The following is a 20,599-nucleotide window of genomic DNA, read 5'->3' as shown; positions in this document are numbered from 1 at the left end:
GCTTTCATGTTTTAATACACATTTAGAATTTTGATGTCAATAGTACGTCCCATTGGTGCAAAATGGTTCCATGTGCCTTCTTATTACAATGTCACATGGTACCTTCTTGCATCAAATGGGTGATTTGATACTACATACGATATTAGACTAGGGATGTTTCACAGTTGAACAGAAAGAAAGCCTACAAATGATGTTGAACAGCTAATTAGTTGGTCTGCCTACCATTTCCCGTTCCTCTTGCAGTATGAGGGGCTCATGAGTCTTCTGCCAGAGGCGCAGGGATTTGTCATGGGACGCTGTGGCCAGCACATTACCGCTCGGACTGACAGTAAGGCACCAGACCTGACCGTGGTGACCCTGCAACAAAACACTACATTAAAAACTTGTTATAAAAAAATATTGTTTAAACACTTGCCAACATTTATTCTGTCAGTAATTTCTCAAAGGACAATATAAGAGTTTTCTTTGAAAATCAAATGGCTCATCACAAATTTAAGAGGCCAATCACTTGAGGGCTCATGCTAATTGATATTCCAATTCCAGCACCGAATCTAACCCAAAATCTAAGCACTGGAATATTACGGGTTTTCTCAGATTTTTCAGTTTTATATAAATCTGAGAGAAACATCAATCATTACCCGTAACTCAAGAAAACTTTATAAAAACCCAAAATTTGTTAACTTCACAAGTATATTTATTTGTTTACAATATTCATACTCAGTTCTATGTTTGCATCAGTTTTATAGTTTAATAATATTATGCCACTATTTCACACTTTCATCTACTTCACTTGATTCATGTATAGAAACCAATATATTGATAGTAACAATATTTTAAAACAATCATGCAAAAAGGTCACAGTCAGATTACATGGGCACCCTGTATGAGTAGGACTTGAGTGGCCAAATAACTGGTCTATTGATGACTGACAATGGAGCCACTGCACTACCATAACATGCACATAGTATTACTCAGTGACATAATCCATATAAGACATACTCAGGGTAAACCGGACTTAATAAATGTGCGTTAAGTGCAGTCTCAGATTAGCCTGTGCAGCCCATACAGGCTTATCAGAGAAGACACTCTTTTGTTTTCTTCGTATTTTTTTTTGTTTAAATAAAATCTCTTCTAAACAGAAATCCAGTCTATGTGAAAAGCATCGTATCAGATTAGTCAGTGCGGAATGCACAGGCTGATCCGAGATGACACCTTAAGCACAGGAATAAGCCCAATTTTCCCAGTGCAGGGCTCAAAGGCTCCTGTTATACATACGGCTTTACCTCAAGGGTTATGATATGTTCAAACTTGTCTGCGTCCCACTCTTTGATCTTGTTATCTTTGCCACCAGAGAAGAATAAATGAGTCTTTGCAATGAACTGTACACACGTCACACTGAAATGAAACAATTATTGACTGATGCAATGAACTGTACACACGTCACACTGAAATGAAACAATTATTGACTGATGCAATGAACTGTACACACGTCACACTGAAATGAAACTATTATTGACTGATGCAATGTACTGTACACACGTCACACTGAAATGAAACAATTATTGACTGATGCAATGAACTGTACACACGTCACACTGAAATGAGACAATAAATGACAGATGCCATGAACTGTACACATGTTATTTCATATGAGACTATCAATAATTGAAAAAATGAACTGCAAACATTTTACACTGAAATGATACTATTAATGACTGATACAATTAACTGCAAACATTTAACATTCAAATGAGACTATCAATGGTTGAGACAATGAACTGCAAACACTTGACACTGAAGTGAATCAATTAATGACTGATGCCATGAAACTCATACTCGTTATACTAAAACAAATTTTCTTAAGTAAAATTCATTTTAATTATTAAATACTTACCTGTTATCTCTAGCTTACCCCTTTCCAAGGGAGTTATTTCATCCGGAAAATATTCAAGCGCTGGGAATCGTCCACCTCTATAAGAATCCAAATCAGGTTAAACATAGTACAATGCAACCTAACAGGAAATCAAGAACCACAACTCATCTTTCCTTTACGCAAACATAAAAAGGCGATGAGCGGGGTGGGAGGTGGGACTTACCGATAACAGGTAAGTATTTAATAATTAAAATGAATTTTACTTAAGAAAATTTGTTTTAATATCATAAATACGTTACCTGTTATCTCTAGCTGATTTTGCAGCTGCGGCGGGAAGGTTCGCATATTTTTTCCCATCACAGCAAAACCCATATAGAGGGTTTACAGCCAGAGATAGTAGAATCAAGTCCTCTTATAATCTTTGTTAGTACAGTATAGTACTTAATTCTCGGATGGCACCAGTGTACTTACGCCATAGAAAAAACTACAGTTTGAGCCACTACAAGAGGACCCAACTTATACAAATTGTCTTGTTGGCACTCAAGAGAACGAAGATAAAAAGAGGAGAAGGTGGTCGGATTCCTCCAGAAAGCAGCTTGAAGCACTTCAGATAGTGGGGTCTGATTAATATAAGCCCACGAAGCCGAAAGAGCTCTTAATTCATGCGGTCTTATCTTAAACAGGGATAAATCCCTCGATGAAAGAGAAGAATAAGCTTTCCTTATAGTCGAGGCTATCCAACGAGAAATAGAAGCCGCAGACACATCGCCCCCCCCTTTTAATGGAATGAAAAGTCTCTTGCGAGAACCTCGAATAGACTTTACCTTTTTAAGGTAGAACTTCAAAGCCCTGACCGGGCAAAGGAGTCTATCATCATCTTCATGTCCACAAGTTCTAGATAGACTTGGAACTTTGAAGGGTTTGGAAGCCATAGAGGGGAGTTGATTTTTAGCAAGGAATCCTGACTGACACAACAATGTAACAGAACCATCAGAAGAGTCAAAACGAAGATGACTATCCTCGATAGAAAGAGCATGAATTTCACTTCTCCGTTTGGCTGAAGCCATAGTAAGAAGGAAAACGGTCTTCCATGTTAGGAATTGTAATGAAGCCTGATCAAGAGGTTCATAGGGAGCATTAATAAGGGAACCAAGCACACAAGCTAAATCCCATTTAGGAGCAAGTGTACGAGATACAGGACGACTAAGTTCCATAGCTCGAACAAGTTCTGAAATAGCTGGATCAGCACAGACTTGTGAAGACTTAGTGAAAGCCAATGTATGCGAAATCATAGATCTGTATCCTTTGATGGAACTAAGAGAAAGTTTCTTATCATCAAAAAGATAAATGAGAAAATCCGCTATTCGTCTAGCAGAGGGATTGAGGGGATTAATTTTCCCTCGAAAACACCAATTGGAGAAGAGTTTCCAACGAGCATCATAGACTGCTCTGGTGGATTTTCTCCTTGCCGAAGCAACGAGGGTTGAAGCCCTGACAGAAAAACATTTCTTCTGCAAAGATTGCCTGATAACGGCCAGACGTGTAAGTGGAACATTTTTGGGTCCGCATGTAGTCTGCCGCTTTGAGACAGAAGATCTGACCTGTGAGGAAGATTCCTGGGATAATCGTACAGGAGACTGAGAAGATCGTTGAACCAAGATCTTCTGGGCCACCAAGGGGCAATCAGGAGTATCCTGCAAGAGCTCACCCTGATTTTCCCCAATATTTGGGGAATTAGAATGGGTGGGGGATAGGCGTAAGCGTCCAGTTGGTCCCATGCGAACGAAAGCGCGTCGATTGCCCACGCTGCTGGATCGTAAACTGGACTCACATACAGAGGAAGTCTGTGATTGTGTCTGGTTGCAAATAGATCGACCAGGGGATAACCGAACTTGAAAAAGATCTGGTTGGTCACTTCTTGATGAAGTGTCCACTCCGATGGAAGTAACTGGTGTTTGCGAGACAAACCATCCGCCAGGGCGTTGAGGCGACCTGGTATATATTTTGCCAGCAGATGAATGTTGAGTGTTTTGCAAAGAACAAGTAATTTTCTGGTTTCCAGATACAGGGATTGAGAATGTGTTCCCCCCTGTGCCTGGATGTAAGCCACCACAGATGTGTTGTCTGTTGACACCATCACACAAGAGTCTCGAAGATGTGATTGGAAATGAGATACAGCTAGAAATACTGCTCGCATTTCTAGATTGTTGATATGAAGGTGAGATTCCTGATGAGACCACAACCCTGAAATTATCAGACTGAGAGGTTCCAGGTGAGCACCCCACCCTTCCTTGCTCGCATCCGTTATTAGATATAATGACGGTTGCGGGGGAAGAAGGGGTACTCCTGCCAACAGAGTCTCCTCGTCTAGCCACCACTGAAGATGAGACCTTAAGGAGGGAAGGATTGGAATCTGTGTTAATAGATTGCCTGGAGACCATTTCCAACAAGCTGAGAGATAGTGCTGAAGAGGACGTAGGAAGAGACGTCCCAACTGCACAAAGTCTGCTACTGAGCTCAGGATACCGTTGAGAGAGAGGAATTCTTGAGCTGTTATATGAGATTGGGACAAAACCCAGTTGACCTTCATCAGAAGGTCTGATATACGTTGAATAGAAACTCTGACCCGATTGATGTGGGTCAAGAAATTCATTCCCACAAACGTAAAGTCCTGTGAAGGAATGAGGTCTGATTTGTCTGCATTGAGAAGGAGCCCTAACGAGAGGAGCTCCTTCCAAGAGAATTCTAGGTTGTACAGAAGCAATTGACGATCGAGCTGGTGTAAGAGCCAGTCGTCGAAATACTGAAGAAGAATAATCCCGTGAACTCTGAGGTGTGATCCGACTGCCGACATTAGTTTGGTAAAAACTCGTGGGGCTGTCGCCAACCCGAAAGGCATAGACCGGAACTGGTAGACTTGGCCTTGAAAGGCGAATCGCAAGTACTTTCGGTAGTTGGGATGTATAGGAACATGGAAGTAAGCATCTTCCAGATCCAAAGACACCCCCCAGTGCAGGGGTTTGATGGATTCCCGTATGAAAGAAGGAGTCTCCATTTTGAAAGTTGGTTTGAGGAGATACATGTTGAACACTTAAATCTATTACTGGTCTCCAGGAACCATTTTTCTTTTGAACAAGAAAAAGACGACTGTAAAATCCTGGAGAATAAGGATCTTGAACCCTTTCTACCGCCTGTTTTTCCAAGAGCCCGAGAATGGACTCTGGAATATGTGGATGCCGAGATACCAGCTCTATAGGGACGCGAGAAAGTGGAGGCCTTTTTTCGAATTGAAAAGTCAGGCCTTTTGTCACAAGAGAATGAACCCATGCGTCTGAAGTAATTTGAAGCCATCGATTTGAGAAGTGGAAAAGTCTGGCCCCGACAGGTATTTCCGGCATCGGAGGTTGTGGCGGTAGAAAGGGAAGAGACCTAGGGCTGATAAGCAGGAGGTGCGCCCCTGCCGGTAGAAGGTTTGAAATTCCTCTGTCCCGGCTTGGGTTTGCCCTTTTTCCCAGAATCTTTATTAGAAGACTTGTGTGACAAAGAAGGTCTGTTATAGGAAGACTGCCTATTAGGACCTGACCGTGGATTAAAAGAAGGCTTTTTAGAGAAAAGGTTATTTCTCTTAGCAGTCTTGAATGCTGGAACTGCTGGTAGCCTAGAAGCAGGATGCTTAAAGACCCCTTGGCGTTGTCCAGAGTTGTTTCTAGCTAAAGAAGCATGAAGTTGGTCATCCTTGTCAGCTGTGATTGCTTCTTGTATCCTTCCACCAAAAAGAAACCCTGATGTGAGAGGAGCTGTTCTGAGCGAGTTCATACCAGGTTCCAACAGAAAATCTTTAGGTAAAGAAGTAAGGATAAGATCTCTACGAATCCTTAGCATCTCGGACATTGAAGAAGCAGAAGTGTGAGATAAGGCCAGTGTGGTCCGTGAGAGATGAATTAACAAATCACGGAGTTCCTCCGGAACAGATTCCGACCAATCACACACCATTTGTAAAATTGTCGCTAGCATGAAGTCAATTTGGTTAGTCAAACCTAATGATCTACGTTCCCTCATTTCCCAAGTTTCCAACATTGAAAACGGAACAGAAACTGAATTGGAACCACTTGGCATTACAAGAGATAGCTTGCTTATGTCCGGATCTAGAACCGGAAGTTTTGAAAAATCCAACCCAGATGTTGCATGTGGTACAGGAGGTTTGTAACTTTTACTACCTTCCTGGTGTTTTGGATCAGCTAGTTCCTTAGGAATTTTCCATGTTTCTCCTCGTTTTGGAATAGTCTTATTAGCTGATTCCAATGATTGAAGAACAGATAGAACAGTAGAACCAATGGGAAGTCGTGGGTCAGGACGAGCCGTCGACTTAATAACCCTGTTGGGATCAAATGTACGAAAAAGTTGTTCTGTCACAGAAATCGTCGCATTTGAAGACAGTTCAGCAGGTCTTGGACAGTAATCTTCACCAAGAGTACGAAACATCAGTTCATAGATCTGACCAATCGGAGCTAAATATTGATCCGTCTCAACATTAGATTCTGCATCTGAATCAGCCTCACTCTCTACAACACCAGCGGTTTGTATAGAATCAGCAGGAACAGAAGTGAGAATATCTTGTACCGGATTGTAATTGTCTGGTAACAGCGAATGATCATCCCCGACGTCAGTAAACTGATAATGTAAACCGGAAGAAGGTAAATTATCAGCATTGACCGGTACAAAATGTCCCGCTGAATTCTGTATCCATAGTGTATCAGGATTCGACAGGGTAGCTGTAGGGGGTACACGACTAGATACTGTAGATGATACCCGTGGTGTTGACACTGACGCCGTAGTAGTGAGATGAGCTCCTGAAGATGCAATACGTGTGGCAGTCAACGTTGGAACCGACACATTTGGCATGGAAACATGCGATTCCATAACGGAACACGATGGTGAACGACTATACGTATGGTAAGTCCGATGCTGTCTACGTGAACGTTGCCGACGTCCTCGTTTCCTGCAATGTCGAGATCTGGATCGGCTGCGCTGTCGAGATGTGGATCGGCTGCGATGTGATCGAGATTTTTTGGAATACCGTCTCCGTGAGTGACGACGTGATCGCTTATGAGCGCCGCGACGATGATAACTGCTCGACGAAGAAGAGCGTGTCCGATGTCCACTCCTTGATGAAGACGATGTATTCGACGACGAATCGGATGTAGAAGAATACGCCGATGATGAAGACCTAGTTCTTCTTGACCGGCGATTGGTGTTATCGGTGGCAGGCCCAACTGATGACTGTTGACCGGTGACCGGACCGGACCGGTGACCGGACCGGACCGGTGATCAATGACCGGACCGGACCGGTGACCGGACCGGACCGGTGACATGACCGGACCGGACCGGTGACATGACCGGTGACCGGACCGGACCGGTGACCGGCCGGTCATATTATGACCGGTTACGTCACCGGACAAAGACCGTAGAATGGCGGCTGCCATGTGGTCTGACATTGATCCAGTCGTTCCATGATCAATGTCGCCGGTATGCATGGTGTGAGTCATAAGATCTGATGACGATCGACTGACAACAACACCATCTTGCCCGGTACCCGGTGACTGACAAAACCGCTGGTCATCCTTGACCAGTGGAGTCACCGGGTAATCAACGTCAGATGGAGGTTCGTTGCGTTTGCGGCTGATCGACGTCCTCCGGCGACCTGCTTTTGTCCATACGTCGTAAGCCCACAAATCGCAAACCGCACATTTGTTATTAAATGTGCAACCGGTACATGCCAAGCAAGTATCGTGGGAATCCCACCTTGCTTTGATATGACCACAAGAACCTCTATCCTGTAAGTTCATTCTGAAATAAAAGAAACAGAAAAAACCTACAAAAAACAAATTAATGATTATAAATTCAAATAAAAAGTTAAACCACAAAATGTAAACACAAAGAACGCTGTCCAATTGACCTCAATTACTTATTGGGGAATAGGCACGAATTCCTCGTGGTTCACGTGCTCATGACGTCATGTACATGAGCGACGATGCAAACAAAGAAACCCAGCAAAAGCAGAAATATGACAATTACTGCAACAAAAAGTATAGAAATATAAACCGAATGATACAAATAAAAGATAAATAAACTTTATCCTTTTAAACTCCGCCAAAAACACAGTGAAAAGAACACATAAGTCCTGAGCCTAAAATAGGCGTGCACATGGTTTTATCCGGAAAGGAAAGATGAGTTGTGGTTCTTGATTTCCTGTTAGGTTGCATTGTACTATGTTTAACCTGATTTGGATTCTTATAGAGGTGGACGATTCCCAGCGCTTGAATATTTTCCGGATGAAATAACTCCCTTGGAAAGGGGTAAGCTAGAGATAACAGGTAACGTATTTATGATATTAAAATGCAAAGTCAATGATTGACACCATCGATGGCAAATTTTACATAGCAGTTTGTGTATCCTAATTAGATATAAGAAATAAATTTTGATAAAACAATGTTTATTCATAACAAAAAACTATTTGGCTGTTCTAATGCACGGGGAATTAAACAAAGAGTTGTTTAATAATGAAATGCAAAATATTATTTCACTTTTAATTAAATTTGTAAAATTACAATGAGAACTGTATGTTTCTATGCTGCCCCTTAATTAAAACATCTATATGAGTTTGCATGAGTCATTTTTCAATACCAATTTTGTTTGCTGTCTAAAGGAAGATCAGACTGATATAAGACTGTTTTTATGACAATTTTCATACAATCAACTTGTACAGCATGTGAATAGTATACCTGTCGTCATGGGCAAATATAGATTTGTGACAGTCCCCAAAGTCGAGGCCCCAGATCTTGATGTTCCTGTCGGCTGACCCCGACACAAGGAGGGTACTGTCAGCTGATATGTCCATGCATAACACAGGCAGCTTGTGGCCGTACAGGGACAGGAAGAACTGCGGAGCAATACAAGGAAAGAGTGATGATTCATATGGCAGACTTTTATATGCATTATGAAGCGACAATACTCTCTGCAGTAATGTAATAATTTTAATAGCAAAACTATTTATTCTGAGTGTAAAATAATATTAAAACAAAGATATATTGACATTCTTTATTGAAAAAGTTATAATTTATGCAGCAATGTATGAATTTTTATAGAAATACATAAAAATTTATCGAAGGAAATAAGTTGACACAATAACATATTAAAATATATCCTTTATTATTAAGTTTTCAAATTGCTGGTGAACAAAAAAATTGACCCATTCACATTTAAGCCAGTTTAAAGGAAAATCCTGTTAAAATTAAAATGTGCCATAAGTGTGCAGTCTAATCAAGGTCAACACTTGGCACTTGTATGGAATTTTGTGTTCAAATAAAGTCTCTGTCAGTACAAGCTAATCTTGGATCACACTTTACACACACGCATTTAGCCCAGTTTTCCCAGAAAACGGCTCTTTAAAAAACCATTTCGGACCTCAGCTGATCATAGCAAATTATTATAATATGTGTTTAAGTAATTAATGAAATTTTCTATAAAGATTGACTTCCTTGAGGGTGACAGTGCATTTGTCATCCCGAAGCCAACACTGACAACTAGGGCTTTAGCCAAAAATTGACAGAGTTTGTTGAGGGTTGACCAAAACGCAGGGTCAACCTCAAGAAAATCAATATTTGTTTTCTTTTACCAAACGAACAAACTGTTATTTATTTATCATTCACAATACTTATGTTTGGCAGCTAAAATATATAACTATAGGTTGCTTGGAGAAATAATCAAGTGAGTTATATATTGTCAGTAAAAAGTATCAGAAAGATGCTGACAAAACAAGACAACACTTGATAGGAAGATGACCGTGTCAAGGCCTGAACATGGTCACTGATGGAGGAAGCTTGTGTGCCGTCCTGGATAGCTCAACTGGGATAGCGCTCGCCGTGATATCAAGCTGGTCTGTGCTTGAGTCCAGACAGGGAGCACAATGCTCTGGCTATGAACAGGCATACAATGAGTATGTCAGCTTCTAGATAATTACAGGACAAGACCGGTCAAGGTTGGCAGACGTCAATAAGCAGTGGTACCTTGAGTGAGTCAGGTTTAAGCTAATTACAGAAAAAGTCGAGGTTGGCAGATGTAAATAAGCAGGTGTACCTTGAGTTGGTCTATGCAATACACAGGTGTATCTTGAGTTTGTCTATGCAATACACAGGTGTACCTTGAGTTGATCTATGCAATACACAGGTGTACCTTGAGTTGGTCTATGCAATAAACAGGGTGTACCTTGAGTTGGTCTATACAATAAACAGGTGTACCTTGAGTTGGTTTATGCAATAAACAGGTGTACCTTGAGTTGGTCTATGCAATAAACAGGTGTACCTTGAGTTGGTCTATGCAATAAACAGGTGTACCTTGAGTTGGTCTATGCAATAAACATGTGTACCTTGAGTTGGTCTATGCAATAAACAGGTGTACCTTGAGTTGGTCTATGCAATAAACAGGTGTACCTTAGAGTTGGTCTATGCAATAAACAGGTGTACCTTGAGTTTGTCTATTCAATACACAGGTGTACCTTGAGTTGGTCTATGCATTAAACAGGTGTACCTTGAGTTGGTCTATGCAATAAACAGGTGTACCTTGAGTTGGTCTATGCAATAAACAGGTGTACCTTGAGTTGGTCTATGCAATAAACAGGTGTACCTTGAGTTGGTCTATGCAATAAACAGGTGTACCTTGAGTTGGTCTATGCAATAAACAGGTGTACCTTGAGTTTGAAATACACAGGTGTACTTTGAGTTGGTCTATGCAATAAACAGGTGTTCCTTGAGTTGGTCTATGCAATACACAGGTGTACCTTGAGTTGGTCTATGCAATACACAGGTGTACCTTGAGTTTGTCTATGCAATAAGCAGGTGTACCTTGAGATTGTCTATGCAATAAACAGGTGTACCTTGAGTTGGTCTATGCAATACACAGGTGTACCTTGAGAGTGTCAAGGAAGAACACCTTGACAGTGTTGTCTAGCAGGGAGACGGCCAGCAGCCTTTGGTCAGGGCTACACCGCACACACAGCACGTCCTCATCCATCTGTAGGGTGCGCATGTGGGCCAGGCTCAACTGTTTGCTGACATGGATGAACATACTAGTACTCATGGTATTATAATGTACAATGGCAATGGAATAACAATTTTTAATGACATTACTACATCTGATTATAGACACCATAATTGATAGCATATAAACCCAATTTACGAACTTAAGCCTTATCCTTTTGCTTATTTTAGAACATGATTTTTTCATTGGTATTTTAAGATGGTAGGCATTCAATATGATACAGGACATATTCTCACTCCTTGCTGCATGAGGCTAAATTCTTTCATGGGAAGAATTTTCATGAGGAATACCTTACAGGGCAAAAACAAGAATATATTTAATTTACAAAAACATTTTTTTTTTAAATAAAATTTATTTTAATTATTAAATACTTACCTGTTATCGTATGCTTATACTTTCCAAGGGGAAATAACTCATCCGGAATTTTAACTGGGAATCCGCCACCTCAATACCGTAATACAGGCCAGGTTAAACATAGTGCAATGCAACCTAGCCAAAAATCGGTAACCAACCCTCAATATTCTTTCAATATATATACAAAAATATTAATCGAATAGCGGGGTGGGAGGTGGGACTTACCGATAACAGGTAAATATTTAATAATTAAAATGAATTTTATTTAAAAAATTTGTTTTAATGTCATAAATACTGACCTGTTATCGTATGCTGATTTTGCAGCTGCGGTGGGAAGGTTCGTATATATTTTCCCAACACAGTAGAACCCATAAACAGGGTTATCAGCTAATGATATCAAGTAATCTTCGTTAAAACGGTATTAATTATGACTTCTCTGACAGCGTAATATGTCTATGTCGTAAAGAAGACACTACCGTTAGTGAAACCACAACAAGCCCAAACGTATACAAATTGTATTGTTGGCACTTCAGAAAACGAAGATAAAAAGATGACAAGGTGGTCGGATTCCTCCAGTAAACAGCTTAGAGCACGTCAAAAAGTGGGGTGTGATTAATATATGCCCACAAAACAGACAGAGCTCTTAATTCATGCGGTCAGATCCTAAAAAGGAATGAATCCTTAGATAGGATAAGATTAACTTTCCTTAGTCGAGGTCTAACCCCGAGAAATAGAAGCCGCAGACACATCTCCCCCCCCCTTTTTGGGGAAATGAAGAGTTTCTTTGAGAACCTCGAATGGACTTCTGACTAACACTGCTGAGATAGAACTTCAAAGCCCTGATTGCCCAAAGAAGTTTATCCTCATCTTCATGACGACCAGTTTAAGAAAACTTAAAAACTTGAAGGTAGAAGCCATATAGAGGACTTGATATTAAGCAAGGAATCCTGGCTGACACAACAAAGTGAAAACGACAATAGATCCAACTGGAATCGGTCGTATTCAACAGAAAAAGCATGAATTTCACTTCTCCGTATGGTAAAAGCCATAATAAGAAGGAAAACCGTCTTAAAATTATATTGGAATTGTTAATAAGCCTGATGAAAAAGGTTCATAGGGAGCTCATTAAGCATCCCAACATGTTACACAAGTCAAAACCGCTTAAGAAGGTAAAGGAACGAAAAACATAGTGTTGACGTTCCATAGTTTGGATCAGTTCCAAAATAGGTAAGACAGCACAGAGTTGCAATGACTTACACAAAACAAGGTAAACGAAAGCATAATCTCTATCCTTTGATGAAGAAAAGAACAAATTTCTTATCATCAAGAAAAAGATGAGAAAAACCTCTATGTATCTAGCAGAGTGATTAAGGTAATAACTATGCTCTCAATTACCCAGTAAAAAATGAATTTCCATAGAACCTTTATACAGTTCTGATGGAATTATCCTTGCACAAGTAACAAGGATTGAAACTCTAACAGAAAAACGTTCTTCTGTAGAGATAACTAAAAGTTATTAATGGCCAGACATGTAGTGGCACATGTTTGGATCAGTAAAAAATGTGTCAGTGAGATATGATATTTGACCTGTGAAGAAGTTTCCTGAAAATAATTGTACAGGAGACTTAAAAGGTCGTAGAACCATAATCCCGTGGTTCATTAAGTATATTTCATAAAATTATGGCAAAAACTCAGTTATTGCAAAAACTCACCAAGAAGGCAAGATATTCCAGTTTATGTCAATGGACGAATGTATAACAATCGCACACCCTGCTAGATCGATTTCTGTGAACTGCATTATTGACGTTGTTCAGCATACCGGTATACACTGCGATATACGATCGCATAACGCTAATAACTAGCGTTTGATGATAAACAACATTCTTTGATATACTATGTACACCATGCAACTCGTCTGCAACTTCACTGCCGCGCATGCGCAATTACATTATTGAACCCAACGGAAAAATAATTCGAAAGAAAGAACTGCAGGACAAAACGTCCAACAGGGCGTTGAGACGAACTGGTATGAGAAGGACGAAAGAGAAAATTTGTTGTTCTTGCAAAGAACGAATAAGTTCCTGATTTCCAGTTACAAGGAGTGATAATATGATCCCCTCCGTGTCTGTAAGTAAACCACGACCGATGTGTGATAGTTGAAACCATCACAAAGGAATCGTGAAAATGTGTTGTAAATGAAAAACAGCTAAAAAGAATTTTCGCTTTTCAAGATTTAGATGTGCAGGTGATATTCGTTAGGATACCACATAATTGAGAAAATCAAGATACGTTGTTCTATGTGATCGTCCATAACCTTCTCTGCTCACATCTGTATAAGATGTAAGGAAGGTTGTGGTAGAATAAACTATATTCTTGCCAAGATAATCTTCTAGTCTAGACACCACTGAATAGTGGTAAATAATGACAAAAAGATGGAAATCTGTGTCATTAAATAATCCCGAGATTAATACAATTATCTTAAAAATTAAGCTGAAACGGACGTAAGAAAAGACGTCTCAGCAGAAGGACCGGTGACCGGACCGGTAAATACTGACCGGTGACCGGAACCATTTGTCAAGGATGGGTGGGCAAAGAAACCACGGCAAGCCGAACTTTCCCACTCCAAACACACTTGAAAATTGGTACAATAGGACAGTGTTTAACACTTATAAGTTTATGACCTATCTACAGAATATAGCCTCATCTTGAACCAATAACAGGCGCCTTTAAAATCCTGGATAATACAGGTCGCGAAGTCATCGATTTGCGAAGTACGGAAATATGATTGATAGTGGTACCTCCGGAATCGGAGGTGTGATGGCAGAAAAAGGTGAAAACCCTAGGGGTAACCTTAAGCGGGTCCACGCTTGCCGGTAGAATGCATGGAAGTCTTAAATTCTGACTTGATTAATCCATTTACTTCAAGACTTCTAACCGGGACGAATTCCGAAAGGAATACGACCAGTTATAGGAAGACGGCCTGTTATGGCCAGAAGTGTAATAGAAGAATAACTTTAAGATGAGGTCCCTCCAGATCCTAGGATCTAAGATCTGAGTTCAATAGGTCCTAAGCCATCTACAAGACTGTAGCCGCTATGCGGTCAATCTGATAGGCAATCCTATGTATCAGAACTCTTGTTGATTCCAGTAGCTTGAAAATATGCACTGCCGTAGGAGCAATAGAAAAGCAGAAGTCGATACAAATGTCGTCTTGCTAATCCTGCTAGCGTCATTAATGTGTCCCAACTGTTCCGTGACACTGACTGCAAAGTCTGTAGCCGACAGGTAAAGGCGGTTAAAACAATTCATCCTTCGGGTCTCTAACATAAATTAATAGTGGTCAAATAGTAATGTTCGACCTCAATGCTAGTCTCCGAGCCCACTTCAGCCGATCTATCTGCAAGACCAGTAGTCTGCATGTAGCCGGTTGAGATAGAAGTACAAATAACAGATATAGCATGATTTGGTAACCGTCGCCAGTAGAACATCAGTATTGAAAAACACAAAAAGTCATGTAGATTGTTGAATCCATAAAATATAGTATTCAATACAATCATAGCCAGGGGTATACAACTATGTAATGTAGACGATACCCGTGATACTAAAAATTGACCGATGAAAACACAGTGGAATACCGGTAATTGGTAAGTGGTGACCGAACCGGACCGGTCAATGACCGGTAACTGTAGCCCAGTGAACGGACCAGTCATAATATGACCGGTGACGTTACCAGTTAAAGACCGAAAAATGGTGGAATCCATATGGTCTGTTATCAATGTCAAGCACTGCTCGGAAAAGAAGATCATGCCAAAAAATCCAATCTGATGGCGATGAGACATCACTTATTCTGACCGGTGATCAGTGATCGGTGATATGACCGATGAATGGTGACCGATGTCCGGTGATCGGGACCGGTATAATATAACTGCGTCAGAATGGAAATATCTGGTGCAGAAGAATGACCATCCACGAAGTCATCTGATAATGTTAACCGGAAAACAACGGTAGATTATCAGTATTAATAGGCATAAGTGTCCTTGTAGTCGTAGTGGAGAAAAGAACAGCTTATCCCGAAGCCTGAATGTTAAACGAACTAGTGTTCGTATACAACTACGACTCGGTGACTGCAACATGTGTGGATGCCATAAGAAGAACCATCACACGTGGAATGGAGACATGATATTCCTAAAGGAATAAAATGGAGAACGTCGATATGACCAGTAGGTTCATTAACGCCTACGTGAGAAGTGGCGACATCCATATAACTTCGATGCCGAAATATTGTTCGGCTACGCTGGAAATATTGTCTTCTACAATATTGTCTCCGTGAGCATTGACATGATCGCTTACGAGCGTATCAACGCCGAGAACTGCTCAATGAAGGAGAGGTATGTTCGATAACTATCCAGTGGTGCTCAATGCAGTCCGCTGATGTCTACGTGAAGGTTGACGACGTCCTCGTTTCCTGCGATGTCGAGATCTGGATCGGCCGAGATGTGGATCGGCTGCGATGAGACCGAGATCTTCTAGAATAACGTCTCCGTGAGTGACGACGTGATCGCTTACGAGAGCCGCGACGATGAGAACTGCTCGACGAAGAAGAGCGTGTCCGATGTCTAATCCTTGATGAAGACGATGTATTCAACGAAGAATAGGAGAATAATTCAATGAAGAAGACCGAGTTCTTCTTCTTGACCGGTGACTGGTGTTATCGGTGGCATGCCTAACTGATGACTGTTGACCAGTGACCGGAGCGGTGATCAATGACAGGACCGGACAAGTGACATGACCGGACCGGTGACATGACCGGACCGGTGACATGACCGGTGACCGGACCGGACCGGTGACATGACCGGTGATCAATGACCGGACCGGTGACCGGACCGGACCGGTGACATGACCGGTGACCGGACCGGTGACATGACCGGTGACCGGACCGGTGGCATGACCGGTGACCGGACCGGTGATCAATGACCGGACCGGTGACATGACCGGTGACCGGACCGGCCGGTCAGACGTCGATCAATGGTCCGTGATCAACGTCCCCGGTGACGTACCGGTCATATCAAGACCAGTGTTGTCACCGGATAATGACCGTATGGGGGATGCCAAATCGTCCGGCATTGGTCGATGTCCTTGACCAATGCCATCGGGCAAAGACCGGCTGACGGGTGTCGCCATATGGTCTGATGTTGACCTACTGTCTAAGAGACTTAGCATAGTACGGTCGCGATCGTGCCCGATACCCGGTGACTGATACTGCAACTATCATCCATGATCTGCGAAGTCACCGGGTATTTATCCACTCTTGTTTCTGCGACCATCATGTAGTCGAATATATGAAAAACAAGTGCAAAGCATATTCAACCATAAACTGGTCACAGACCAGATTATCATACGGCACATAAAATCATTATTTGACCATAATGAAAATTATAATAATACTGCCGTAGATCATAAATTAAACAAAAGTTTAATTCAAAACAGATGAAAAATAAAATGACGATCAATTAGATTGTCATACGGAACGTTAAAATCATTATTGCACACAATGGCAAATGATAAACAATCTGTCAATAGAAGAACACGCTTTGCACGATCTCGTAACACATTAGAAGAACATGCTTTGCACGTTCTAGCAATGTATTAGAAGAGCACGTTTTGCACGTGGTCGTTCGCGCCTGAAAACACCCAGCATGGTAGAAATAAACCATTGTTCGATAAAAACAAGCATGGCTTACCTTTTACAAATGAAACAAAATCCATTAAATCCACACAAATTAATCCGAATGAGAAATAAAAAGATAAATAACACAATTTATCTTTTCAAAACCCCAATCAACCAAGTGAAAAACAATATTTTAATTCAGAGCCGTAAAAGACACGTATACACCTGGTTGATCCGGAAAGAATATTGAGGGTTGGTTACCGATTTTTGGCTAGGTTGCATTGCACTATGTTTAACCTGGCCTGTATTACGGTATTGAGGTGGCGGATTCCCAGTTAAAATTCCGGATGAGTTATTTCCCCTTGGAAAGTATAAGCATACGATAACAGGTCAGTATTTATGACATTAAAATCTTTAGAGATACAGACTGAAAATCTACAAATGTGTTGCTATGGTTACCTTGCTGTTGGGTTTTGTTCATCAGCCACCAGCTCAAAGTTCCAGAACTTCACCTGCTTGTCAGCTCCCCCAGATATCAGCCCTCTCTACACATACATAAAGTAATCTAATAAGACTCGCTTGAGAAAACTGGGCTGAATGCGTGTGTGTAAAGTGTCGTCACAGATTGGCCTGTGCAGTCCGCACACACTAATCGCAAAGGCTAATCAGGGACGACACTTTCCACCTAGACTGTATTTTTGTTTAGAAGAGACCCCCTTTAACTAAAACATTATATAAAAGCAGAACGTGCACATGCTAGAATGGGATGACACTTAGCACAAATGCATTAAGCCTGGTTTTCCCAAAATGCAACCCATTTAAATTCAATCACTCATTTAAATACTATCATTCAGTAGACAAGTATACAAATATAAAGTCAATCATCCGCAAAACTACAATTCATTCAATTATTATGTATACAATATACATATCAATTAAATCATCCACTATACAATGCACATATTATTTCAATCATCTTGTATACAGTAATCTTATTTTTTTTTTAACTTAACATTCCTGAAATAAATCATCACAAATTTATATTTTATCCATTACAGTTGAATAAAAATAATACATCTTTTATTCAATACAAATAATTAAACATTGCAATCACACACATTTTACTTATCAAGTAATGGTTACCTTGACCTTAACCTTGAACTTACCAATGCCATGCAGGATAGCTATATAGAACATTTCATCAAAATTTGTCAATTCAACTAAAGAAATTAACTAGAAGCAATCTCTCAGTACATTCTCTATTTTTAGTAACAATTTTCTCCACCTTGATCCAACTCACCCCAAATGCAATCCCAAGCTTTTTCTGCATGTGAGCATCTTCCAAAACAATCTATTGCAATACCTTCATTCAAACTGAAGTAATTGAGAGAAAACTTTTTTAATAACATTTACCTTGACTACCTTAATGACCTAAAGTACACCCCCAACCGAGACCTCCATGAAAGCTCTCTCTACCTACAGTTTCACCAAAATCTGGCGTTTTCGACTCTGTGTAAAATCTGGTTTAAACAAGAGATGTGTTTGTCAGATACACAATGCCCCCATTTGCGCCGCTTTGAAGCCATAAATTTGACCTTTGACTTTGATGGTAACCTTGACCTTTCACCACTCAAAATGTGCAGCTCCATGAGATACACATGCATGCCAAATATCAAGTTGCTATCTTCAATATTGCAAAAGTGATGACCAAGTTTAAAGTTTTGACGCCGCTTTGAAGCCATATATTTGACTATGAAGGATGACCTTGACCTTTCACCACTATAAATGTGCAGCTTCATGAGATACACATGCATGCCAAGTTGCTATCTTCAATATTGAAAAAGTTATTCATTATTGCGAAACTTTAACCAAGGTTAAATCATCCAGTATACAATGACAGGTAAAAAATATACCCCAGATCATTCGATCCGGGGGCATAAAAACAATGCTATCATTTTCGTCCTGATGAAGCACTAACTAAACTGAGTATGATATTAGTACTTACAGGGCTGATTTAAAACATTTTGAGCATTATATATTATAAATATTAGCCCTGCTCTGGGAACAAATGCATGTGCTTAAAAAGTTGTCCCAGATAAGCCTGTGCAGTCCACATAGGCTAATCATGGCCAACACTTTCTGTGTATACTGGATCTTCATTTAGATAATACTTCCTTGACACATGAAAAATTTCATACAAGCGGAAAGTCTTGTCCCTGATTAGCCTGTGCTGTTTGCACAGGCTAATTGATTCAGCCCAGTTTTCCCAGAGCAAGACTCATTAACTGATGCAACTGCCCACCTTGTCAGGAGCCATACATATGGACCAGACTGAACCGCTGTGAGCTGTGATGTCCTCCAGAAGAGAACCACTGCCTATGTCAAACACCTGCAGCTTTCCACTCTGTATGAACAAATACATTCAAATCAATACTGCCTATGTCAAACACCTGCAGCTTGCCAATCTGTATAAACAAATACATTCACATGAATACTGCCTATGTCAAACACCTGCAGCTTGCCAATCTGTATAAACAAATACATTCACATTAATACTGCATAAGTTTAACACCTGCAGCTTGCCACTCTATAAACATTTAACTTCACATTAATACTGACTAGTTCAAACACCTAAAGCTTGCAACTCTGTATCAGCAAATACATTCACATCAACAGATGAACACATTGCTAAACAAGAGCTGTCAGAGGACAGCGCGCTCGACTATTCGAGTGCTTGACAGTATAACGTAAGCCATCATGGGGAAATTGTTCATATTCAATAATTTATTAGACGGGTTGAGAGGGGGGTATAATGTGGGGTGTGGTCATTTATTAGATGATCTTTATTAAATAAAAAGAAAGGGAAAAAAAACAATTTTTTGGAGGGGGGGGGAAAGGAAGGTGGGGGGGGGGGGGGCTTGGTTGGGGCGTGGAGTTTTGTTTGGGTGGAATCCATTATGGTATTCAGGTAAGTGTTGTTTTGTAAAAGTATTAATAAAATCTAATCATAAATAAAGAAGTTATGGCAATTTAAGCAAAATGTTCAATTATCTAAGTATAAAAGGGGCCATAATTCTGTCAAAATGCTTGATACCATTGTCTGCTCTTGTTTATAGGTTGGGGTCATGTTGGTTAATAAGTATGCAAAATATGAAAGCAATATGTCAAGGGACACAGGAAATATTTGGGGTAGTACGCAAACTTTAACATAGATTTATCAATAATATGCATATTCTAACTATAAAAGGGGCCATAAATCTGTCAAAAAGCTTGATACAGTGGTCTGCTCTAGTTTATAGGTTGGGGTCATGTTGGTAAACAAGTATGCAAAATATAAAAGCAATATGTCAAAGGACATAGGAAATATTTTGGGTAGTATGCAAACTTTAACATAGATTTATCAATAATATGCATATTTTAAGTAAAAAAGGGGCAATAATTCTGTCAAAATGCTTGATACAGTTGTCTGCTCTTGTTTATAGGTTCGGGTCTTGATGGTAAACAAGTATGCAAAATATGAATGCAATATGTCAAGGGACAATGAAAATAATTGAGGTAGTATGCAAACTTGAACATTTGCACGCTCACGGAAACGCCAACGCCGACAC

At 40.4% G+C, this 20,599-nt stretch overlaps 1 protein-coding gene and 1 long non-coding RNA gene across 2 annotated transcripts in view; both read right to left on the bottom strand.

Moving 5' to 3' along the window:
- The window catches only part of LOC127852261 (WD repeat-containing protein 3-like), a 45,451-nt gene that overhangs the window by 8,850 nt on the left and 16,002 nt on the right, over positions 1-20,599 (bottom strand). Inside the window, exons 12-17 of the mRNA XM_052386155.1 lie at positions 19,294-19,395; positions 17,451-17,536; positions 10,838-10,979; positions 8,656-8,813; positions 1,284-1,395; positions 223-357 (exon numbers count right to left, since the gene is read on the bottom strand). Coding sequence (XP_052242115.1) covers positions 223-357; positions 1,284-1,395; positions 8,656-8,813; positions 10,838-10,979; positions 17,451-17,536; positions 19,294-19,395 — 735 coding nt within the window. The remainder of the gene's footprint in view (positions 1-222; positions 358-1,283; positions 1,396-8,655; positions 8,814-10,837; positions 10,980-17,450; positions 17,537-19,293; positions 19,396-20,599) is intronic.
- Positions 9,109-10,821, bottom strand: LOC127852263 (uncharacterized). Its single transcript, XR_008036153.1, has 4 exons — positions 10,460-10,821; positions 10,299-10,362; positions 10,203-10,266; positions 9,109-10,170 (listed from the first exon to the last, which is right to left on the bottom strand). It is a non-coding gene; the product is annotated as an uncharacterized LOC127852263 (long non-coding RNA).

Source organism: Dreissena polymorpha, chromosome 12 (assembly GCF_020536995.1).
Source record: "Dreissena polymorpha isolate Duluth1 chromosome 12, UMN_Dpol_1.0, whole genome shotgun sequence".
Lineage (NCBI taxonomy): Eukaryota > Metazoa > Mollusca > Bivalvia > Myida > Dreissenidae > Dreissena > Dreissena polymorpha.
This window is presented reverse-complemented; position numbering and strand designations above follow the sequence as displayed.